This window comes from Macrobrachium rosenbergii, chromosome 53, assembly GCF_040412425.1.
Source record: "Macrobrachium rosenbergii isolate ZJJX-2024 chromosome 53, ASM4041242v1, whole genome shotgun sequence".
Lineage (NCBI taxonomy): Eukaryota > Metazoa > Arthropoda > Malacostraca > Decapoda > Palaemonidae > Macrobrachium > Macrobrachium rosenbergii.
Genome location: NC_089793.1, coordinates 48,924,781 through 48,950,696, shown reverse-complemented (window position 1 = coordinate 48,950,696; position 25,916 = coordinate 48,924,781). Strand labels below are relative to the sequence as shown.

At 38.5% G+C, this 25,916-nt stretch overlaps 1 protein-coding gene across 2 annotated transcripts in view; it reads left to right on the top strand.

The window, feature by feature from the left end:
- The window catches only part of LOC136834434 (alpha-(1,3)-fucosyltransferase C-like), a 56,661-nt gene that overhangs the window by 7,182 nt on the left and 23,563 nt on the right, over nt 1–25,916 (top strand). Inside the window, exons 1-8 of one of the 2 annotated variants that reach the window (XM_067097034.1) lie at nt 1,525–1,565; nt 3,281–3,339; nt 3,619–3,716; nt 4,178–4,490; nt 4,845–5,017; nt 5,927–6,055; nt 8,524–8,649; nt 9,874–10,062. In XM_067097034.1, coding sequence (XP_066953135.1) covers nt 3,325–3,339; nt 3,619–3,716; nt 4,178–4,490; nt 4,845–5,017; nt 5,927–6,055; nt 8,524–8,649; nt 9,874–10,062 — 1,043 coding nt within the window. In that variant the 5' untranslated portion in view covers nt 1,525–1,565; nt 3,281–3,324. Of the gene's footprint in view, nt 1–1,524; nt 1,566–3,280; nt 3,340–3,618; nt 3,717–4,177; nt 4,491–4,844; nt 5,018–5,926; nt 6,056–8,523; nt 8,650–9,873; nt 10,063–25,916 lie in introns of those variants that run through there. The other variant, XM_067097035.1, reaches the window with a different exon arrangement.

Sequence of the window (25,916 nt, the reverse complement as noted above, 5' to 3'; positions counted from 1 at the left end):
GGAGGACATTGGAAATCGGACGCCATTGACACCTTAATCCTCGCACCCTTTTTGAAGAAGATGACCCAAGAAACGCGACCGCCAGATCCATCGCCAAACGGGAGCTAATGAGGCCAAAAACCACTAGGAATTTGGTCAATCTCCTCCTTCTTAAGAAACGCCACCTCCTTAACATCGGAGGCCTAAGGCCACACCTTCATGTTTTTGTATATATACCATTGTAACTTTCCACCTGTCCATATTCTACCAGTGAACAGGGGCACAGAAACAAGTGCCTGAAATATATGGTTTCAACGTTTAAATAGTGTTTTATGGGCCTTCTTTATTTTCATATTACACTGTAGTATTACAGGAAAAGACATTCATATATATATATATATATATATATATATATATATATATATATATATATATATATATATATATATATACATATATATATGTGTGTGTGTGTATACGTATATAGATATATATATATATATATATATATATATATATATATATATTTATATATATATATATATTTAATATATATATATATATATATATATATATATATATATATATATATATATATATATATATATATATATATATATATATATATATAATGTGTGTGTGTGCGTTTGAGAGAAAGAGGCGAATACGTGGCTGTAACTTTATTGAAGACAAATGAGCTTAATAAGAAAGAAGTGAGAAGAATAAGTAAAGAGGAAAACTGGCCAGGGTTAAATACACACAAGTGGAAATCTATATATGAAGAGTGTAGAACTTGAGAGCTGAGTCGCAGTCACTGAGCAGCATATTTGGTCATAGGAAGTTAAGAAGAGGGAGTAAAAACAGTAAGTAACAAGATGAGGAAATGAGAACTTTAGTGAAAAAAATAAAAAAAGGTTATTGACGTATGAATTACAAGGTCAAAGGTAAATTATATCGTGCACAAAATACCGAAGGAGGAATATGGTAGTCAAGAAGAATGCTAGAGAGGAAAGAGGGAAGTTGTAGGAAAGTTGTAAAGGGAGCAAGTTTCTTGAGGAGAATAAGCATTTGTTCCAAAGGGAAATAACGTGAAGAGACAAAAGTTGGTCATGTCTGCAGATATCTCTTTAGAATTCGATAAATAAAAGATTTTGTTTTAAGGTTCTATGAAAAATAAAACATTATTAGTTTTGCGATGTTTTTTTTTTAAGGAAATTTAAGATATTTTTGTTGCAAACACATGAGCCTAAAGGCAATAGCGCACTTGTTTTGTTTAAAATATTCTTTATTGACTTTGTTTTCCATTAGTTTTATATTCCAATTTTGTAAAGACACCAAAAGGCAAACTAGTAACTCAGCCTATTATTATTCTGTTCAGGTGGACGTTACACACCTGTGGCAATTTATTCAAGTCTCGTAATCTCGAGAACTGGCATATCTGCCGTTTGTTGTAAGAACTGGTTGTTTTGCTGTTTGAACCGGTATATATCATGTCTCACTAAAGAAGTCTATAGTATGTCAGCCCATATTTTCAGGGAAATGGTTAGTTTGAAGCCTTATAGGGGATGTGCCTGTTGTGGTGAAAGGTGGGTGCTGTGCCAAGTTGCCTTTATTTTTTTTTTTACAAAATAGTTGTTTATTGATATCTACATTCTGTCAACGTCTCGTATCTAAATATCGCTAATAAGACCTGAGGCCTTATCTGAGGAATCTAGCATCTTTTTATCTTCTTCATCCCCACCGCTATCCTAAAGTTAAGGGGTCGGTTGTCTTGATGCATCTTCTCCAACTGTCTCTATCGCAAGCATCTTCCTCTGCTAAACACTTCTCAAATCCTCCTCCACTTTAAGTGCTGGAAAAGTAAAATAATTTACCTGCATTGTGCGTGATGCGAACGTCAACAAAAGGTTGGGACCTTGGTATGCAGCCCCTTTCCCTCTAGTAACTTCAGCAAAGAACGGGAGAAATAATAACGTTTAAATTCTGTTGCTTTGATTGAATTGTAGATGTGGTGCGGAAGAAAATAAATGTATTTTACTTGTATAAGGAAAATACATTCTGGAGTTGTGGAACTCAACGGGGCAAAGGTAAAATGCCAGTGTGCTCAGGAATGGGAAGGGAAAAAAATAATTGTGTTTGGATCAGCTGGAAGGTGTAGAGTAGGAAAAGGGTAGTACTCGTAGTTCCATGAATACACCGTGGACGGATAAATGAATACGAACGTGCTTCTTCGAGAATTTTGTGTGTGACATTGAGTCTAGCGAGCGATAAATCCGTAAAAGCGAGTGTATGTGATCCAAGAATCGTAGAGGTTGAGGTTAAGAGACCTTCTTTTGGTGAGTCAGTTTGTACATGGCTTGGTTTGGAGAATTCTAGGTGGGTTAAGTACTAAGGTGGGTGACAATGTAAGAGACAGCATTGCTCTTTAAGTAAATGACAACAGAGAGAGTTTGGTTGAAATGTGTTTGGAACGGCGTTTGATTATTGATCGGAAGTGTCTTAGTTTTTGCCTTTTTGCTTATGTATACATTTACAGGTATTGATAGAATATCTCAACTAGGATAAACGGAGCTTGCGGCATCATTCCGAGAGGTTCTTTCTTAGTCTCTTCTACATATTCCAGAGAATTCCCTGCGATCTAATAAATGTAAAAAAATTAACCAACCAGAAACCTGACCAAACTTACAATGTGTGGTGTTTTTGTCTTTATTGATAAAACTGTACCTTTGCACAGATGTTGTGTCTCGCCATCTGTTTTCGTTAAGGGTGCGAGGGAGGAGTGACTAAGAAGGATGATTGACTGGCTTGTATAATATAAAAATACTTTCCAAACAGAATTTGCAATATTTTTATTTTTTTGTTTGCGTTTGGAAGCCTTGGTCTCTTGTTTCAAGGTTCATTTTTTCTATGTATTCAGTGGGGTAACTTTTAGGCTTTTTATGGGAACAAGTCTGCTGGTAGGCCATTCTAACAATATTTCCATTCTTATCATGACTCAAAGCAAGCTTCCATAAAATAGAATGCCCAAGTGTAAAAGAATGAAAGTTGCCAGAAGAGTAAATGATTATTAAGCAACAAACTAATTGATATATACCTACATAAGCAACAATAAAAGCCAAAGATTCATGGACCGAGGGGCATGGAATATTAGTAGTCTCATCTATAAACATCTGGAGCAAAAGAAATGGAAAGTTTCTGGTATGGGCAAAGTGAAAGTTTGAAATATTATGTAAAATAAAGAATGACTGGAGATACTAAATAGATATAAAAATAATCGCCTTTTATTTCTCTCACTCAACAGGATTAGGGTTGATTTGACCAAAAACTCGTTTCACTTTTCTAAGAATGAAACAATGCACGGTGAGTATAATGGCTACGATAGTGAATGTCATATTTCTTATTGCGGTCCTTTGTGAACGCTAATTGCTTGATATAAGAAGAAAAATACTATGGAAAATCTGCCCTTGAAGTTTATTCTCTCTCTCTCTCTCTCTCTCTCTCTCTCTCTCTCTCTCTCTCTCTCTCTCTCTCTCTCTCTCTCTCTCTCTCTCTCTCTCTCTCTCTCTCTCTCTCTCTCTCTCTCTCTCTCTCCCTTTCCTTATATTAAGATGTTTTAAGTAAATCTGTTCTTTCTTACAGAAACTTCATCTTGCCCTGGTGTTCACTGGGGTATTTTTGTTGTTGTTCTACCTAAATGAGACCAGACGATCACTTGCAGCATCAACCGGCTTATTTTTGTAAGTTCAAAGCTTTTTGTGTTATCTATATTATTGATGGAAATGGAAATCAACACATCATCACGTGTGTAACAGAAATTAATTTCTATCTTACATCGAGATCAAACCTAGGACTCCCGAGAACGGCACGTGCGTTCGGTCATGGTGTAAGGTAGATATTTATTTCTACAGTATTACTATCACTTGAGTTACTTCGGGTCGGGAAGTTGAGTAAAACCTACTTATATGCGAAGTGTGCACTCTGGCCAGGTAAAACCTTAAATGTTGCCTACAGGTATTTACTTATGTCCTATTATCTTTTTACGACCTTTATGGTTCATTTGGAGCACTCTTATCATGTATTTATGAGTCCAAGTTACGATACATATTTTCTGGTACTTTCAAAAATAAAATAGTGAACATAAAATGACAGGAGAATTTTGGTTGAATGGAGAATATAAGTCTCAATTTTTCTACCACAGTAATAATGCTACTGAGAATGGCTCAGCGGTTTCCCTTAAACTGTTCCCGGCCTCGTTATTAGAAGGACTCATGAATGGATATTTTAATTGGAGTGTGACGAAGGGGAATCCTGAGACTCCCAATCTAATAGAGAGTCATTTGATTCCTCTGAGAGGAATTGGTGATTCTTTTTTACCCTTTGAGGAAATGAATACATCAAACTTTGAAAAGGCACCACCGCAAGTTTTGTTGGATAAGAAGATGACCAAGGATTCTTTAGTAGCTTTAGAAAAGGGAAAAACACCTCTCAAGAAAATACTCTTTTGGAATGATGTGAGTGCATTCGTTCAACTTTTAAACAAAAATATTTATAACGTATTTTGATTTAGTGAAGAAGTGCGTGATACAGTTTTTTACAATGTTCTTTGTTTATGAGGTTAACTCGTTTTTAAAATAATGTTTCAGTTCACACCTTTTTGTGGCATAATTCGTTTACTGTTCTTAGTCTGAGGGTTAATACTCTTTTGCAGTGAAGTCTAATTTCTTAATCCATACATGATTTTTTCGTAAGATTCTTAGTGTCAAAATGGAGTCTTCTCTAGCAGTCTATACATGCCGTGGCATGGCTGTAATCATCCAATCTCTCATATAATCAGGTATCTGAGCTTATTTTTAACATGGAAACAGGTTTTCGGTCACAAAGACTTCTACTTGGGTTTTGGCCAAGAGCCCTTCGTGGCGGCAAAATGTCCCATCAGTTCTTGCTTTGCGACAGCGGACCGAAACCTGTTTTCTCCAGAGGAGGTTGATGCAGTGATCTGGCACGTCAGGTCAGGAGACAAGTCTCTCCCCTCGAAGAGGTAAGAGTCACTGAGAAATTCTTGGATTTTACACTATTATTTTAGCCATCACCATTAGTTTATGAAAAGCCTTTTCGATTGAGTTTTAGTTTCATTATCAGCCATTTATTAACAATCCCGTGGCTTCATGTTCTCATTATTACTAATATATCTTAAACAAATTTGCTTCAGGCTTTCATTTTTAGTTATTCATTGTCATCAACATGTGTTAAGTCACTATCACTTCTTGTTTTATTCAGTCAGCCATTGTGAGCTATATGTGAAAAGCAATTTCATTTCATAGGGTCATTTTGCAGTCATTTATCCTCAAGAGGAAAATAAAACTCTTTAGTCAAAGCCATTTGAGCCAGTAAAATTGGCAATAGAGTGTAAGTTTAATGGTTATTAAAAAAACCGAAATTGGAAAGGTGAATAATTCGCGTTCCACCTGGCCAGCATCCCGTGTCGATGGCAGGATTTTGCACTCTAATTTTCCTTGTCACTTTGCCAACCAAGCAAATTCTAATTATTTACTTTGGCTCACTGTTCACCGATTGGTCGACTGTTTTTAGTCTAGCGTTTCATAAAAGGAACCTCTTTCTTTATATTTTCGGGAAGAAATGACAAATAGCAAATTTAAGAATATTTCCGTCTTTGTGTATATAAATATTCAGCGACCTGTTGTCGTGCATTAACTGTTTTAGACCGAAACACCTATCAAACGGCAAAGGCTTGGTGGGTGGAGGGCAGGTGTTGCCCTAGAAGTATATTTTATTGCACCTAAAAATATATGCTCGAAATATTATAAGTGTGTTGAAAACGACAAATCCCTACATAACCCCGCCAACTCCTTCCCACCCAATCATCCACTTCCCTTAATCTTTATATGTTGCAATAAAACTTTCGTTTTATCTTTTCCTATTTGAGCAGGTCATCACATACTAGATATGTATTTTGGCTACTAGAATCTCCGATGCATGTGTATACTAACCTCAAACGCTTCGAAAATGTGTTCAACTGGACCTTCACTTATAGGCTAGACTCGGATTTTCCCAGTCCGTAAGTTTAAAGCATTTTGTTTTACTTGAAATAACTTGAAATAACTGCATAATTCTGGTTTCTAACTAAATTTACCCACTGACTCTTGACTAAAGTTCTCCCTCAATTTGTATTCATGTTTTAGCTTTATTTTACTTTACTTTACTCTCTCTCTCTCTCTCTCTCTCTCTCTCTCTCTCTCTCTCTCTCTCTCTCTTGCTAAGCCTTATACATAACTGATATTACTAAGGTCACCATGGTTCAGATTAGTCTTTCTTTCTCTCTACCTATGTAAATATTTTGCTTCAACATACGTCATATTGGTGCAGACTAGTCTTGCTTAGTTTAGAAAGTATTCTTTTCACCAGTATCAAAAAAGGAGAGTGAAAGCTGGCTCAGATATCATACGTCAAATCATATTCAATCCACAACAAATTGGGACACTTCGACTTGCTTTCATTAGTAGTAGTGCCTTGCGCAGAGCGTTACGGATATAGCTTTTAATAGCAATGTAGCGCAGTCAAAATAGGCAGTTATACAGATCAAAATAGGCAGTTATAAAGGGCTCTCCTGACAGTACCAAAGAATGTGTATAGCAGATCCCGTTTGAGTCATGTAATAAATCCTCAACTGGTCAAACTGGAAATTTACTCAAAAAGAGAACTGAACAGCTTCTGTCCAAGATGTTCATTTTATTACTGCAATTTTACTTTATGTTAGGAACACAGATATTTCATTAATTGGAGAAGCGATAGAAACCTTGTGGCATTATGCTGGAACTTAATGTAATTGATTAAAGTTTCATCAAAGAAAGCTTTATTAAGATTCGTAATATTAACCTAGGACGCTTTAAACTTGATCCAGTTATTTAACAAAAATCCGAACTGTATATCCAGCTATAGTAGATCATCACGTAAAAAAAAAGTATATCTTAGTTTAACCAGACCACTGGGCTGATTAACAGCTCTCCTATGGCTGGCCCGAAGGATTAGATTTATTTTTACGTGGCTAAGAACCAATTGGTTACCTAGCAACGGGACCTACGGCTTATTGTGGAATCCGAACCACATTATAGCGAGAAATGAATTTCTATCACCAGAAATAAATTCCTCTTGTTCTTTACTGGCCGGTCGGAGATTCGAACTCGCGACCAACAGAGTGGTAGCTGAGAACGGAACCCGCTCACCTACTGGGTTATCAGTAGGGTTAACAGTTTAAATTCAAAAGGCATACAGGGTAGAATAAAAGTAGCAATGTTATGGTTTAATTAGCACCCATTTGGACAAGTATTTTTTTTGTTTATATACATAAAAGATTTTGAAAAGATTATTAATAATAAAAATATTCAACATTTAAAGTTAGGTTTGCTAACGATTCCATATTTAAGTTATAGTACACTTCCATGTATAATCTTAAATATTTATCATATAAGGTGAAAATGCTTCGAAAAATGATTGACAGTATTGCATATAGTACAGCTTAATAAAATCAAAAGTAACTAATGCGAGATAACCCCCTACTGAGTTTTCTTTAAGTTTAGAAGTAAAATTGAACTTTTTTCATTATATTATTGATCCACGGCTTACTGTGACTCTTTTCTTTTTCACTTAGGTCTTACCTGAAGGCTTAAACTTGTCAAATATAAAACATGACAGAGACATTCGGAGACATAAAGCATACCCATCTTAGTTGTAAGACCCACAATGTCATAACTCTCAGAGAATAAGAAAGTTTATTTTTTTTATTGAATAATCTGACATTTTTAGTGCTTCCGAGAGACAAATTACAGTCCAATAGTGCACAAAGGCCATGAACTTCGTCGACAATGAAACTGAATAACAGTTTATATCTGGCCAAAATCCTCAAAGTCAGCCAAAATCATTTAGTTTTTCTCTCTACCTACAAGAATTCAGTTTTTATCTCCATTTAATTTTAATTGCTTAAAGGTCGTTCATTCCTTAGCAATGATAAGATCGTCAATTAGTTTCTCAATTGTATCACCCATGTCGTTAACAGAGAAATAAAATTGGGTGTCATTAGGAAAACTTTCCCTCATATCCCTGTAGTACAATCCCATCATATCAATGCAAAATAGGCTTGAACCTATTGCACATACATTGGGGTACTCCTCTTCTTAGTGTTTCATAAGATGAATATAGTTTTCAAATATGTACACAGTATTTTATTTCACATAGGCTCAAAGGCGTCTTCAGCCATTCCAGTGGACTATAATTCATCCAGAACTTCATGAATTGTGAGATCTAGCAATATCAAAACACCGAATGTGCCTTCATCCATTGCTAACAGATAATATACAACAAAGCGTTAAGAGTCCCAGTAGAATATGATTGTCTATAAGCTAACTATTCAGAAAAATATTTACCTAGACTCATTAATTGTTCAAGAATTCAACTAATGGTTATCAGTTATTTGAAGATAAAGGGTTATTTACAATGCTGCTTCGCCTAATACTTGATTATTCTTTGTAGGTTTGGCAGAGTTTATCGCAGTCGAGAACTTAGGCCCCTGCCTGTTGATAAGAATTACGCTTTTGGAAAGACAAAGTTTGCGGCCTGGTTTGTCTCAAACTGCGTAACCAAATCTGGCAGAGCTACGTGAGTAATGAGATCAAAATATCTTGAATATAGATTCAGCTTGTAGAGTGTATTTATCTTTCTGCTTATCTGTCTTCACCTTATCACTCTCCTGAGGATATTTTAATTTTAGATTTATATACATGTCACGTCACGTATCATCTTACTCAGAATCATTCATTGATTTTCTTATTACGGAGCTGAAAGACCCTTTTGTCAGTGTTGCCATAAACACAATCGATACGTTGAATTGCTGGAATTTATTATTCCTCTTGGGGTGTACTGAAAAGATCATTTTGATTATCGTTGCATGTGCCTGACGAGCATTACTAAAACACTCTGAATTAGAGGGGGGGGGGGGAATTTTCTTATCTGCTCCGTAGAATATTGATAAGGTAATGTCATATGCGACCTACGTGTTATTTTTTTTTTAAGAATATTACATTTGTCATAATGTTACTTGTCTCCATTTTGCTGAAGGTAAACTCCCACTAAAACTGGTTATCAAGATGAAGAGACCATGCTGTAAAAAAATCCTTTTTACTGCCTATATTTTAGCTCCCCAATAGGTGACATCATCAAATTCAAGGGAAAATTTGAAAGTCACACACACTGTTTTCGCATCTCTGGCTATAGGATGCTTGCTTTCGTAGACGCCCTTCACGTGAAATTTTTATTCTTTAGTTTAAAGAACGCACCGAGTAGCTGCCAGAGCTTCTTCTGGAGGTTATATCAGACTGGGTGAAGGTAACTACGTGACACCAGAGAGAAAACTGAAAAGTTTTAGAATCGAAACATTCACAAATACGGTATAACTTTATTTTCTAGTACGTTGTTGTGTTGTGCATTATGAGTAACGTTTTACATCATGAAAAATCCTGGTATTACATAATGCACTCTCTCTCTCTCTCTCTCTCTCTCTCTCTCTCTCTCTCTCTCTCTCTCTCTCTCTCTCTCTCTCTCTCTAACAGTACTGTAAGTGTTTTGTGTAAAATTTAAATCGCCTTATTCAATGTTTTGTTTGTGCTTTGTGGTAATTCAATATTTTAATGTTTGTTTGTATGCTGAGGTTATTTGATGTTTTAATGACTACTATTCCTAGATGCTTTAAAGTCTTTTAATAATCTAAGACTTTTGTGTGCAGATAGATCACAGTAAACTGTAAAATCCTATGGTTCCGACAATCTTCGACGTTTTTCACCCAAACTTAAGTATACCTTTTAATTTTCTTTCCTATTTTCTTAGTTTAGTGAGCACGCTGCAGAGATGGATTAACGTGGATGTGTATGGACGTTGCGGTCGGCTGAAATGCTCCAGAAGTCAAGGCTATAGTAAATGTTATGATACGCTTGAACGGGACTACAAATTCTACTTTTCATTTGAAAATTCCCTCTGCAAGGATTATGCAACGGAGAAAATATTCTACGTTCTTCAGTAAATTACTCATTCTTTCTTTAGTCTTAGTTTACTTGGTCAATTGAATATATATATATATATATATATATATATATATATATATATATATATATATATATATATATATATATATGTGTGTGTGTGTGTGTGTGTGTGTGTGTGTGTGTGTGTATCACACGTTATCACAGGTGAAAAATAAGAGATGGCGTGTAGGTCCTGACCAGTTTAGACTTTATTTCCAAGCCGTTGACGAAGGACTGTTACACAGTATTAGAAGTCACGAATATAATTATATACTACAGAAACAGTACTGACGAACATACACAACCGTTGAGACTACAGATCCAGCCACAGGCGGGTGTCAAGGCAGGAGTGGCCTTCAAAACTCATTTGGCTAAAAATCACAATATAGGGTCAATTCACACTATGCCTGCACGTAAACGGACATGCACCTGACCTGTACCGACCGTATCCTGCATATACAGTATATACATCCACACTACGCCGTATATATATTCTCCAGCATTTGCGGTCGTAGTTTAGTCCTGTTCTTCATACCGACATCATCTTAAGCAAGTTTGATATGTTTAAGAATTTTAGAATAAGTGACTTGGCAATGATGGCACTCCTTTTGGAAGAGGAAGAGGAAAACAAAAAAGTTAAAAAAAGCAAAAAACGGCGTTATTGGGTGCATAAATCTCTGAGGAAAAGGAAAAGTGAAGAAGAATACTTTATGCTATAAAGAACTGATGGATGACGAACAAAAATTTCATCAGTATTTCAGAATGTCGAGAAACCAATTTAGTGAGCTGCTGAGTTTCCTTCAAGAAAATATCAGAGAAAGAAACACTTACTGTGCTTTCGTGAGGCTATATCAGCGAAGAAAAGCTGGCAGTTTGTTTGAGGTAAGTTTATTAGGAATTATACAGTTCAGTGTTTCAAAACTGAGAGCTTACTGATTGCTGGTACGGTAAGTATTCGCGCAGTTACCACGTTCACACTATCCAGCAGTGACAGGATCGGTACCTGAGAGTGACGGTCCGTGCTGCTCCGGTGTAGTGTGAATGCTACGATGCAAGTCACATTGAAGAATATTTTACCAGTCCACTAGGTACGGTTATGGGCAGGTGCATTTACGTATAGTGTGAACAGACCCATACTCTCAAGTGACAATACCGATAAACGTACGACCACAGGAGACTACAGATCCACACCTGACAGGTGTCAGGGAGCCGGGGCTGGAAATCTCATTAGCACTGCTGCCCCCGTACTGTGTTTACAAATATAATAACCCTATTTCCATACATCTCTACTGTGTACCTTAAAATTTAAACAATTTACAAATTTATTTTTATATTAAAGGATCAAGTTTCTACATCCCTTGACTGATATTCATATTATGGCTGTAACTTTCTTTTATAAAGCTAGATTCAATGATATTTCTTTTCAGTGCGTTATTAGAATACACAATCCTTTTTTTCCCCTTCCCAGTTGATAACGTGATGGTTCTCACTAACATGTACAAAAATATCACTGTTCCCCTGTGCATATCTCACACATTTTTTATGGTGTTCTATTCTCTTTTCCAGTGCTTTACCCGTTTGGCCGATATAAAAGTTGTCAAAAGATTTACATGGAATTTTATAAACACATCCTTTAGTATTGTCGGGAGAGTTTTGATAAGTACATGTTTCATTGTTTTATTGTTCTTAAATGCGACATTAACACCAAAATTCTTAAGAAGATTGGGGATACCTTTCTCATTATTATTATAAGGCAGTACAAGCATGTGTACATAAAATTCCATGTAAGTCTTGTGACAATTTTTATATTGACCAAATGGGTAAAGCACTGGAAAAGAGAATAGAACAGCATAAAAAATGTGTGAGGTATGCGCAGGGGAACAACGATGTTTTTAGACATGTTAGTGAGAACAATCATGCTATGAACTGGGAAAGGGCAAAAAGGATTGTGTATTCTAATAACGACTGCAAAAGAATATCTCTGAATCTAGCTTTATAAAAGAAAGTTACAGCCATAATATGAATATCAGTCAAGGGATGTAGAAACGTGATCCTTTAATATCAAGATAAATTTGTAAATTGTTTAAATTTTAATGTAGGCAGTAGAGATGTATGGAAATGGGACTAGTATATTTGTAAGCACAGTACGGGGTCAGCAGTGCTATTGAGATCTGCAACCCCGCCTCTCTGACACCTGTCAGGTGTGGGTCTGCAGTCTCCTACGTCGGTAAGTTTATCGGTATTATCCCTTAGGAGTATATTGAAATTTTTAGCTAAATGACTTTGAAGGCCACTCCTGCCTTGACACCCGCCTGTGGGTGGATTTGTAGTCTCAAACGGTTGTGTGTGTTCGCCAGTAGTATATATATTTGTGACTTCTAATACTATGTATCAGTACTTCGTCAATGGCTTGGAAATAATTTCGAAACCGGTCTTATATTTTTCCTGTGGTAATGTGTGATAAATGAATCATGTACAAAAGTGATTATAATCATATATGTATATATATATATATATATATATATATATATATATATATATATATATATATATATATATATATATACTGAATATGTGTGTGTGCGTGTGTTACAGTAAGACTGTGAAACCAGGAATTTCACGAAATCCCTGAAATTTTCAAGGAGTTCGTGAAATCACCAGTCCACTTAGGAACTTGGGAACATTTGATCCCCGAGGGGTTATTACTATACACGGCAAAACAGTGGCTCATCTACACTGTTTCTAATGTTAGTACCAGCCCTCGGGAATCAAATGTTACTAATGAATTGTGATTTCACGAATTCCTTAAAATTTAAGGGATTTCGAGAAATCCTGGTTGCACAATCTTACTGTCTCATATATATATATATATATATATATATATATATATATATATATATATATATATATATATATATATATATATATATATTATAATTTACAAGAAGTCGCTGTACAGCGCGCCTCCCCCCCACCTAATTTACCCTTTGTTTATTGAGAACCGCATGGCCGATCGTATTTGACCTAGAAATCAGAGCAAGGTTATCAACATTTCGATCTGTCCTTCTTTTTACCTGGAACAGATAGTGAGATGACACGGATAAAAAAGGGCAAGGAGAGGAGATTTAATGCCACTCCCTCAAGCAGCTTAGCCCAACTAAGCTCTGTCCATTTAGGAAACAGAGCATTAATGCTCGATACTGGAACATTAGGTGCAGCAGGTGTGGGGTTGGAGGCTTGTTGGGCAGCTAGAGCTTTGGCACTTTCTTTCTGAGCCTTCTCCAGCTCGAGCTCCTTTTCCTTGAGAGCTAGCTCACTTTCCTTGAGAGCTAGATCTCTTGCTGCCTTAGCTTCATCATACTTCCTCAGATCTTCTCTATCTGCTCTTTCCTGCTGGAGTATGTCATCCAGCTGTTCTTTCATCCATTAGTTTAGTTCCTGTCCCGTGTTACCTGCGTCCTTGCCCATGTTCATGAGGGTTTGGCACTGTTCTAAAGACATGGTTCAAGTCTTATAGGACGTCTAGTGGAAATGGTCTGTGACAGTGGTGAAGTGTCCTGTAATTTGGTGGCACTTTGTTGGAGTGGCACGTTCTCAATAAGGTGGTACTGTGGCTGAGTGTGCCGTGCAGAGGTCACACTGATGGGGCAATCCTGAAGGAGTAATGATCCTTAGGGGCAGATACACTGATTAATTGGAGTGATCTGAAGGAGCAAAGGTCCTTATGGGCGGATACACTGTTGTTGGCACTCTGTATCTCAGGTACAGGTACAGTCGCTTATGATGTGAAGACTATGTCTTGGTGGAACTATGGTGCCAGTGTGTTCTGTGGAACAGCACTAAGAGTCAGTACAACTAAATTGCACTGAAGAAAATGGCACTCTGCCAGAGGCAGGGCATGAGTAATAAGTGAAAGGGAAAGTGAATGGTAAGCGCTTCAGCAGCCTAGTCGTTGGCAGTGCCTCTGATTAGTGGCAATGTGGAAGGGGAAACCCTTTGGCTTGCACTCGTAGGTGGGCTAGTTCTAAGGACTAGTGGCTGCTCCCTGAAATGAGGAAAGGAAGTCTGCTTCCTGACATGGAGAAAGGAAGGTTTTGGGCTTGCACTCAATGTGCGATTTGGTGCTTGCAGTATACGCAAGTCTTGGATAATGAAAGCCCACTCGTGCATGACAGTTAATAACTGCTATCAAATGGTTGTATGTTCCTTCTTTGAAACGCACGAGAGCTCCCTCCATTGGCTGAAGCACTTAATATGGAAATAGATATTGGAGACAATTATAATTAACATGGGCACATATACAAGTTCGAGCACTATGCGTGAATGAGTAGAAAGGAAGAATTGATTGGGGATCTAAAAAGATCAAAGTTCTGGGTATAAATAGAAAAAGATTATTGCTCTTGGCTTTATGAATTAATGTGTTTATTCTCCAATACTCACTTATTATTATTACTATGCCCCTATTAACTTTCTTGGGTGATCATGTAATAATATTAGTGTTGTCTCTCTCTCTCTCTCTCTCTCTCTCTCTCTCTCTCTCTCTCTCTCTCTCTCTCAGAGTGTATTTGTATTGGAACGTATTTGTTGCTTTATTTAATTTACTCTGATTCACTCTTTCAATAATTTACTTTGAAACATTACGCTTTGAAAAATTGCGCTCCTACTTTTTAAAATGTACTTTTTGGAATTTGCGTAATTTAATACCTAGCTCCCATCATGCCAAGTTATATGGCGGAAAGGGTTTTCAATTTACTATTTTTTTTTTTTTTTAGGTTTTACGTTAGGCGAAAAGAAATGGAATTGCGCTTGGGGAGTGAACGATGAGAAGTGGATTTAGTTGTGTGGGAGAGAAACAGCTGGTGACGTCACGCAACTCATACACAATATTCGATCGGTAATTTACAATTTAGGGAAAAGATCACTAAAATTTCCTGACCGAATGATTAGTGCCGATATGCAGGCTCGAATTATTAACTTAAAACATCAGTAATGCCTTTACTTTATTTAAAACATTCAAAGAAAATCTGAACTGGATCTGGCGGTCTTGGAATTGTGAGAATTAGACAATGAAACCACATGTGCCGATCGCTAGGAGTGGTCACTCGTATTTTAACAAACACGAATTTTCGAATTACACTTCACTGACACAGGGATTGTACACTTCCTCTGCTATAACTGTTTTCGAACAACACACTTAACTAACTGTTCACGGATCACAATTAATAAATCTCTGGCAAAGCACTTCCTAATTCCTAAATACCAGTGTTATGGTGCCACAACACCGCTGCTACTCTGCTTCTCACAACGCAAAATTTCACGGGGAGTTATTCTGCATCACTAACTTAACAACTTAAGAACTAACTTAAGAACTGCAGGGCACTGCACTGCCAGATATCGTGGTTGTCTAAAACATATTCCCTCTACCAAGCAAGTAAACCTAATCAGTGCCATGACCTCTGTGGACTCAGTCCGTTTCATTGGCACCCCTGGATGGTTCTGGCCTACCAGTGAACCTGCCAGTTGTGGTAGATACTGGCTCAGATATTTGCATGATTGACTGGGCCCAAGTGCCAGCCAATGCCACTGTAGACAAAAAGACTAGGTGGTCGATGGCTTGGATGGAGGAGCAGATTAAGATCATTCCCACACTCGAGCTTCAGGTGAAAAACCCCTTGGGGTATGCAACCTCACCACATTGGCATTTTGGAATGAGACCTCTTCTGGGGATGTCCTTCCCCAACACCACTCTGTTGCCTAGCTACCTCCACCAGGGAGGCCTTACCTCCAGAATCAACTGACCAGGACACAGCCACCGTGACATGCATGACACTGTCAGCTCTACCTTCCACTCATCAAAGCTGTCAAAAGAAGGGGCACTCTTCGTGCAACTCCAGGCCCAGTCCTCGCCCTCACAAAAGAATGATCACCAAAGGTTTCCTCCTTCACTGAGTAGGGAAACTGCCAGAACCAAGTACTGCTGCAAGACCTGTAACATAACAGGGCACTCCACAAATTGGCCGGGGTACCCTAGCAAGCAAAATGCAGTGGACACCACAACCAGAACTACTCTAAGAGGCTTTGCCCTCCACCTGAGGCAGGAATCTCTGTCTCACACTACCTCAGGTTCACCGAGGAGTTTTGCACTGCTGGGTCCCTCGTCAGGCACGCCTGACTCCAAATCTCTGCCAGCTCCACTTGAGAGCCCTGAACAATGCCAAGCTCCATCTGTCTTGGACGTTGAGCCTCCACTAACCTTAACCTCTGTGCCTGGCCCCAAGTCAGTGCCTGTGCCAGCTCCAAATCATGTCATGGATCCTCCTACAGGAGATCCTCCAAACCTTACGGAGTTGATCATTGTCAATTGTGAGCCTCCGGCCCCCGACGATTCTTCTTTACAATTACCTTCGTCTGCCCGGGGTGAACCTCTGGCAGACCTTAACACTACACCTTCTCTGGTCAATCAGGAACTTTCTAGCTGGGATGCAGGAGCTGGTGCTACCCTTATGACGGTTGTTGCAGCAGCTGAAGTAGGGCTACCTCTGATTCTGATTCTGATTCTGATGGCACTTCTGACCTCTCCCCAGAGTTGGAACCCGAAGAAGAAGGGGAAGAAGAGATCCAATTAACCCATAAGAGCCACAAGCTCTCCTTGGCACTTGTGTCCCATTGGCACAGTTCCGTTTCCATCTCAGAGTGATCCTGGCACCTACCCAGAGGAGGTAGCCGGCATGATCTCTGCCCAAGTAGACTAACACCTAACACCCTAGGTAATTTTGTAGTACTAACCTGTAATAAGCTCATGATAAAACTGTCCAACACTCAAGCTGGTACACACCTGACTGCTTAACATAATCCTTCAGGTTGCACATGTCCGAAAATATTGCATGTGATAGTCCGTAAAGAATCGTGTAATCTGTAAGTAGCTGCATTTAGGTAGGTAAGTGCCGTATAATTAAGTTCCAAGGCAGTAGGATAGTAGACCATGTCAACAAGATACATTTTTCCATGCACCCTTTGCCTAGGAATAGAGTTCCTCTGTCATCAGAGACAGCCAGTAGAAGTCGGTAGATGCCGTCATTTAGTGTTAGGCTCTGTTATAGTAAGTAAATAACTAGTATCCCCTAGTAGCAGTTACTGTAGGTAGGTCATTTTAGTTAGCTACATTGCAGAAGTAAGACTCATTTAGGGAAGCTAACTGACTAGTCAAGATATAGGTGCCCTAACCCCAATACCATACAATATTGGGGGACAGAAAGCCTTTAGGGCACAAGGACCAGTCAGGATAGTAATTAGGCTGCTAGGCTGACCCTTAGTTAGTCTTAACTATAAAAAGTACTTCCCTTCGACCTTTGTAGTGGCTGTTATTACTTCTTCCAGATATCACTGTCCTGCGTCCGTCCCAGGAATCAAATGGGGCATCTTGGTGACCTCTCTTGTTCACTCCACACCAGACCTCTACAGCACAAGATCGCTAAATCTTAACAGCGCTAAGCTGGTGCTGTTCTGTCCTCATCCCACTGGCCACGTGTTGGGACTTCTGTGGCCTGAATTAATCTTTTGCAAGTGAGCTCCAGGCACAGATGCAATAAGAATCCTGGAACGTGGCTCTTCGAGTTATGCCCTGCCCTTATGAAACAATTGCCTTAGAAGACTCATTTTCATCTTGCCATGTGCAAGAATCTTCTGCCAAAGACAGTCGACAAGGGCCACATGTTAGGTATCTCAGCGTTATCGTTGTACTAATGTAAAATAATTTTATCAGCCAGTCTTAAGTAGTTTATAAGATTAGTGTTAACCTTTTATTTATTGGCTAACTGTAATTACACCTTTTATTGCACATTGCATGTGCCTTGCTTGCTAGACTGCCAGCCTATCCATATTAATTTCTAGTTGCAATTCTGTAAATCTAACTGACTGGTATGAAAGGTGACCTTCACATTTTCTTTGAATAGATGTAATTTCAAGGTAAGTCATACTATTAATTACTTTTATTGCTTATGTTCTGAGCTCTAGGTGTTGGCCCCTGAGGCAAATTACATTCTAAATTCAATTTAACCTTTCCAAATGGACTCAGAACATAACAATATATATATATATATATATATATATATATATATATATATATATATATATATATATATATATATATATATATATAAATATATATATATATATATATATATATATATATATATATATATATATATATATATATATGTATATATATATATATATATATATATATGAAATTTTTTATCACACTGTGATTTATATACAATCATGAAGCTACAAATGTCGCTTAATATCGAAATTCACGCTACCTCGGTATATCTCCGTTGGAGAATTTGTGTTGAAGGAATTTATATAAGTGATAAATGAATTGGAATCGTGGGGACACGAACCGCGATTTAAAGCCTATTCAGCGACTCCAGTTGACGTAAACCATTGATGGCTCAATGGTTTACGTCAACTGGAGTCGCTGAATAGGCTTTGCCGCAGGTTCGTGTCCCCACGATTCCAATTCATTTATCACTTATATAAATTCCTTAAAGACAATTCTCCAACGGAGATATACTGAGGTAGCGTGAATTTCGATATTAAGCGACATTTGTAGCTTCATGATTGTATATATATATATATATATATATATATATATATATATATATATATATATATATATATATATATATATATATTACATCTTGAAGAATTATGTGCTGGCCTGTCAGAGGTACTTCTGCTGCAGGTTCGATTGTGTTGACGTTGGAGGTTTACACAGTTAGATACAGCGAGGTATCAGATCGTGATTTAAGTGCATGGAGACAGCGTGATCTTCTAACATTAAACTGGGGTCGTCACATTTCTGGAAGAAGTAATTAAGTGAGTGCGTATGTGTGTGGCACTCCCTAATGGTATATTATCAGGTGGATAGACTTTTGCAGGGGGACTTCATTCTGAGACTGGGTCTGATTTGTTTAGTGGTGCAGTGTTGAAGGACCGCCACTGGAAAATCTGTTATTTGCCTCCATAGAAAGTGAGTACCATAACTCATGAACACTTATATCTTTTCCAGACATTTTGTGGAAAGACCCAGTTGTACTGCAGTGAAATTCCTCTGTATCTCCATTAGGCATTTTCCTGTTCTGTTCTCCATTGTACAATCTTCTGTTTTGAGTATGAATGTCATTTAACACCATTTCAGGTTTTAATATGTTTCTTTCAAACATATGGGTTCGTCTTGTGAGGACGAATATTTATTGTGGTCTAGAATAATTATGACCTATTTATTTAATTTGATACCAAGGTGTTAGTCACTGGTATTGGTTGGTCTAAAATCATTAATCTGAATGTTTGTGAATCAAAATTCATGATCGTAGCTTTTGCTGAATCACTTTCGTTAAATTTGCAAATAAAGTCTAGTTTTGTATATCAGTGTTTAATTCCAATGGGTCTTTGTTTAAGAATATGTCCAGAGAGACGAGTTGACAAGGGAGAAGGAATTTGCTGATCTGGGGGCCACTGCTACCAGAGAATCTTAAGAAAGTAAGATGATTGATGCTGTTCCTAAAACAGGTACAGCAGTAGAGTATTACCCTATGTGACCTGGTGATAGGGTCATTAACAGTGGTTGGCAGCGGTGTTAGACATGAATAGATAAATAGATAGGGTTAGGTTATGCTTCCGAAGAGGCACATCTTATTAATACTGGTATTGGCATCTCAGAATAGGACTTTGATGGTTCAGCAGTTCAGGCTAGTGTTCTGTTGTGGGACACACTCAAGTCAGTGTTTCTCGAGTGTGTGTCTCCGTGTGTGTTAAATGATGAGTCACGGGGTGCAAAGTTTAAATGTGTTAATAGGGATTTCTGGGCATTAGTTCATATTGGGGAATGTCTGGGTTGTATTATGTCCGTAGTGTGTGTAAGTGAGGTGCAGTATCTTGATCGCTTGTGTGTGGTAAAACACGCAAAAATGCGCAAGTGTTTCTTTTTTCTCTCTCTCCTTCTTTGGTGAGAGGATTCTCACGCTGTTAAGCAGAGGCATATGTAAGTGTTATCATTTTTTTATTGTTAATTTTAATGTCAGATGGGATTGATTTTTATTGCACTGCAACTAATTTTCGGGCAGTGGCTGTCAGTGACGTCATCCCCTGAGTGACGTGTCAGTGATGTCGTTAGTTTTGCTGGAGTTTCTCGCGTTCTGCACCATGCTATGGGCAGCACACTTGAATTTTGGGCGTGCCTTATATATTTTTTTTTTTATATATATAGCAATCGGGAGTTCGCATGGGCATTTAGGGTTTAATAAAGGGAGTATTTTATTATTGTATTATCTCTAGGGACTTTGATAATTGGGTAGTAATTTATTTGACATTTGTTGAGTTACTAAGTAAACATTTCTTACGCAAGCGTGTATACATTTCTGAGATTTTTTAAACTTTATTTTTTAAATTACACACGTACAGGTTTTGTTGTGGGTACATATGTGCGTGTATGAAAAGGTAGAAGCTGTTGCTGTAAGCTTACTCGGTGTTGTTTTGCCTTGGTGACAGGAGAGACGAACATGTCTCCGAAGTTTTGCACCTGGCGTTTTTTCTGTGTGCCTTGGCAGACCTTGGATGGGGAGATAGATAGGGAGTGGGATATTGCACTGGGGAGAGGGAAACGAATTCTTTTCCTTTCTCTCTCTCTCTCTCTCTCTCTCTCTCTCTCTCTCTCTCTCTCTCTCTCTCTCTCTCATGTCCATCTGCTCAAGTCCCGTTTTCCTTATGTGAGGGTAGACTCCCATTCTCTTTACTTGAGGGGAGACTAGGTGTTTTTTTTTTTTTTTTTTGCCCTTGAAGACACGAAGTCATCTTGACCTACTGTACAATCAGCTGTGCGCTCAGTCCGCCCGTTTTTTTTTTTACATGGGATTCTGGATTTAATTGTGGGTTTAATTGATTTTGAATTTAATTTTGGGTTTATTTGACTTTGAATTGAATTTTGGGGTTAGTAAATTTTGGATTTAATTACGGATTTAATTAACTTTAGATTTAATTGTGGGTTTACTTAATACTTTCTTTTGATTTTTTGGGATTAATTGTTAGAGTAACGTGAATTAACATTTAGGGTTTCTTACTGTATGGAAATCCTTTCAGGGAGAACTGTTTTTTCTTGTTTTTTTTTGTAAGGGGTGTCTTCTCGCAGGACTTGGGAAATTTTGCATTTGTGATTAGCCAAGAATAATTTAACAAATTTTTTCACGAAGAAGAAAGCTGCAAAAATGGGGAGAGGGAATAGTGTTCAAAGGTTCCTTAGGTCAGCCTATGGTTGTGGTTTGGGGGGTTTTGGTGAAATTTTCAATAGCCAAAGGTCGAGGGTTGGCTTGAGTTCTCGGACCCAACGGGTTCGTTGTTTTAATTGTAATATGCAGGGACACATCAAGAGATTTTGCCGTGTTAAATATTGTGGGAGTTGTAAGAGTTATGGTCATCTCTGGCAGTCCTGTCCGTCTTGGAGACACTGTAATGGTAGGCCTGCATTTCAGAATTTTGGTAGCTCAGGTAAGAAAGTTCCTCACGTGGATTTTTCTAGGGGATCTTGTGATCGGCAAGCATTGCCTAAAGACCGATCAGTTGTATGGGAAAACTGGATGGGTGTTTCTTGGGATATAGGACTTCTGGGGGAACCCTCAGGGTCAAAGCCAGTAGTAAAAGGCTCTGTGCATGGGATAAATGTAAGGGTTTTCATAGATACAGGTGCCTCTATTAATTTGATGAATTATTAGTTGTTCAGATCGATGTTTTCCGATCGTTCTTTGAGACCTGCTAAAGAGACAGTAAGTGACAGTCAAGCAAATAGGTTACTGGTTTTGGGATACGTAGATATAGATTTTTCTCTTGGGGTAGGACTTTTACAGAACCATTTTTGATTATACAAGGGGCTGCTTTGGGGAATACTTTGTTACTGGGTCATCCAGCCTGTCGGAGACGGAAAATCTCGGTTCATACAGGGGTAAGTGGTATAACTGGCGTGTTTGTGCCTTGTGAGTGTGGTGGATGATGATGGATCGGGTGTACATGAGGATCTGTTGGTGGATGCTGAATATGTGTCGGTGGGTAAGAAGTGTTCTAAGTAGGTTTTGTCGGATGATGTGGTTCTTGGTTCTGGTATGGTTGCTATGGTAAAAGTTTGAGTGAAAGGAGTGCATAAATCCAGACAGATGTGTGTGGATAAGTGTAGCGAGAAGCTGAAGGGGGTAGTGTGTACGGGTTCTATAAGCAAGGTATCGAGTTCAGGGGATACTTGGGTGGAATTGCTAAACTGTAATGATTCAGTCCACAATAATCAGAAGGGTACGTATGCAATCAACTTTGTCGACTGGGTCGATGAAGATAATTCGGTGGCTATTGTCGGGGATTTTTGTAGTTTTTCAGAAGCAGATTTATAGGCTAGGAGGCAGATTTTTAGGGATCATTTAGCCAATGCTGATTATAAAGAATATGCTGGAGGTGTGGAAGATGTTCTGGCCGAGTTTGCAGACATAGTTGCACTCAAAATGGATAAGTTAGGTTTAACAAATGTGTTAGAACACAAGGTTCAGTTGGAGGACAAAACTAAGCTTATTTTTGTCCTTCATATAGGATTCCTTTTAAGATTAGAGAACAGGTAGATCAAGAGCTTAACAAGTGGGAAGAAGAAGGCATTGTTAAGCCCAGTTTCTCGCCTTTTAATTTCCCTTTGTTGGCAGTGCCTAAGAAGGATGGTTCAGTCCGAGTTTGTGTGGACTTTAGGAAGTTGAATGAGAAAACCATTCCTGATGACTACCTGGTGGCGTGTTTGTCAGATTTATTTGTTGAGATTGGGGTCAAGAATATTTATTCTTCAGTTGATCTGCTGCAAGGGTATTTGCAAGTACCGCTTAGCAAGGAAAGTCGAGAGTACGCAGCTTTCTCGTTGCCGAAGGGGCATTATGAGTTCACTCGGATGCCGTTTGATCTATCAGGCAGTCCGATGACATTTACTAGGCTAATAAATACTGGTTTTCATGGCTTGTTATGGAAGTCCATTTATTTATATATGGACGATATTTTAGTTGCCACTGATTTGGTAGAAGAACATTTAGGGGTTCTTAGGAAGGTTTTTTAGGAGGCTTAGGTTAGCAGGTTAAAGTTAGCTAAGTGTAATTTTCTCAAGAGGCAGATAGTATATTTGGGTCATGTCATTTCTAAAGAGGGTGTTAGAGTGAATGATGATAAAGTTACGGCAATTGTAGATTTTGCTACTCCCACGAATAAGAAAGATTCAGTCATTCTTAGGCATGGCTGGAGTTTTCCATAGGTTTGTGAAGGGTTTTTCTGTTCTAGCATCTCCCTTGACAGATGTCCTCAGGAATGATGTGCAGTTTGTATGGGGATATGGACAGCAAGTAGCTTTTCTGAAGATTAAGGATGCCTTAGTGAATCCCCAAGTGTTGAAGTTTCCTGATCTGAAACTTCCTTTCACGTTGGTAACGGATGCTAGTTATGATGGTATAGGGGCCTGCCTTATGCAGAAGTCGATGGAAGACATCATCTGATTGCATTTTACAGTAGGAAGTCTAAGACACGGGGTAGTAATGAATGGATATGGTCGGTAGTGGACAAAGAGGCCCTTGCTATAGTGTCTAGTGTAGTACATTTCAAAATGTTACTGCTGGGCAATCAAGTAGAGGTTCTTACGGATCATAAGCCATTGTTGGATCTTTTTAATAAGCCGGATATTTCCTCAAAAAGAGCTAGGTGGTATCTGACAATCAGGGATTTTGATGCTAAGCTTTGGTATATAAAGGATATACATAATGTTGTAGCAGATGCCCTTAGTAGAAGTTTTTCTGATGCAGACGGTACTCATGCATGTTATGTATCTGGAGATTGCACAGACTGGGATATTAGTTTAGTAGAAGCTAAGCAGGATAAGGATGAGATGTTCAGGGATGCAAAAGTTTTTCTTAGAGGGGAATTAGTTAGGAAGGGTTATGAGCTGCCTTTTGCAGGCCTTGAATTAGAGGGTAATTTGTTAGTTAGGAAGATTAGATGCAGACTGAGGAATAGTGAGGATAAGGGTGATACGATGCAGATAGTTGTTCCTAGGAATTTAGTACCTACGGTTCTGAATATTGTTCACTGAAGGTCTGGCAGTCCACATTTAGGGATTGAGAAAACGTATCAGAATATATGGGGACAATTCTTTTGGAAGAATATGCTCACATCAGTGGAAGACTTTGTGAGAAGTTATTCAGTTTGTAGTGTGTGTAAGGAATCAAGGGTTGTTTCTTGTAAATTGGGTTATTTCCCAGTCCCTAGCAGACCTTCTGCTCAGGTCCATATGGACCTTTTGAGTAATTTGTGAATCTAGTTATGGCCATAGGCACCTGTTGGTGGTTGTTGATGAATTAACCAGGTTCATAGAGATTTTTCTGTTGACGCATAAAACAGCAGAAGAGGTGGCAGTTGCATTCTTTAAAGGGTAAATTTGTCGTTATGGGGTTCCTGAGGTTCTGATTACAGATAATGGAAGGGAATTTGTGAACAAGACATTAGCGTGTTTTGCAGATGTAATGGGCATTCGGAAGGTCACTATTATTCCCAATAGATCAGAAGCTAATGGGCTGTGTGAAAGGGCAAATAGGAAGGCCATTGAAGTTCTTCGGATGACTGTAGGGGGTAACGATGTAAATTGGGATTGATATATTCCACAGGTGCAGCATACCATTAATTCCATGGCTAGTGATACCATTGGAATGTCTCCCAATGAGGCGCTGTTTGGTTACCCAGTGCTGGGTGCGTTCTATTTGTTGCCTATTCCATTGGGGGATGACACGATTGAGGGGCTCATTTCCACGGCAAAAGAGAGATATGCACGTCTTGCTAGGAATCTTGAAATGAAAACGTGGGACATGGTGGAAAGAAGTCAGCAAAAGCTGGATAGAGTTAAAGTTACTGTGGGAGATAGGGTTTTTGTCAAAATAAATGTCAGGAATTGTTTCACAGTTTTATCATACAACCTTTTCCCCAGTGGGTTTAATATTTCAGTAATTGTATGGCATAGTCAGTAGACTAGGTACCTATTTGGGTTGACTGTCGACATGACCAACTTATGTCATACACCAATTCCTCACAGTAGTGCCTTACGAATGACTTCTAGGAGCCTCAGCTGATACAGATTAGATATGGGGGCCGTCTATGTTACGCCTGCAGGTTTCTATGCCTGCACCTTCATGAGAGGGCCCAGGGATTTTGGAGAGATGTTGGGCAGGACGTCTACAAATCACCATCATTGCTGGGAGACATCTGTTTGGCGTAAAAGATTTGTGGGAGCCTCATTCAACATGGGCTTGTGCAGTCGCAAGCTGTTCAGCATAGTTCTATCGCCAGGAATTCAAGATGTGAAGAGAAGCTTGGGCTTGTACAGTTGCAAGCCATCCAGAATATTTAGACCATCAAGAATGCAAGATGTGACGTGATGCATTCTACAATGAACTGTGTATTGGAATAACAATCGTGCATACGAGACAAATATTTTTCATATCTAGTGCATATGGTTTGTTATGATTTTGGAGCTGGTCCTTACAGAACTTGCGATTGGACAGTTATCGTACCTGGGCGGGGACACCCAGTGGTAGGTGAACCGAGCTCCTATTACATCTTGAAGAACTGTGCTGGCCTGTCAGAGGCACTTCCGCTGCAGGTGCGGTTGTGTCAACGTTGGAGGTTTACACGGTTAGATTCAGCAAGGTATCTGATCATGATTTAAGTGCATGGAGACAGAGTGATCTTCAAACATTGAACCGAGGTCATCACATTTCCAGAAGAAGTAATTAAGTGAGT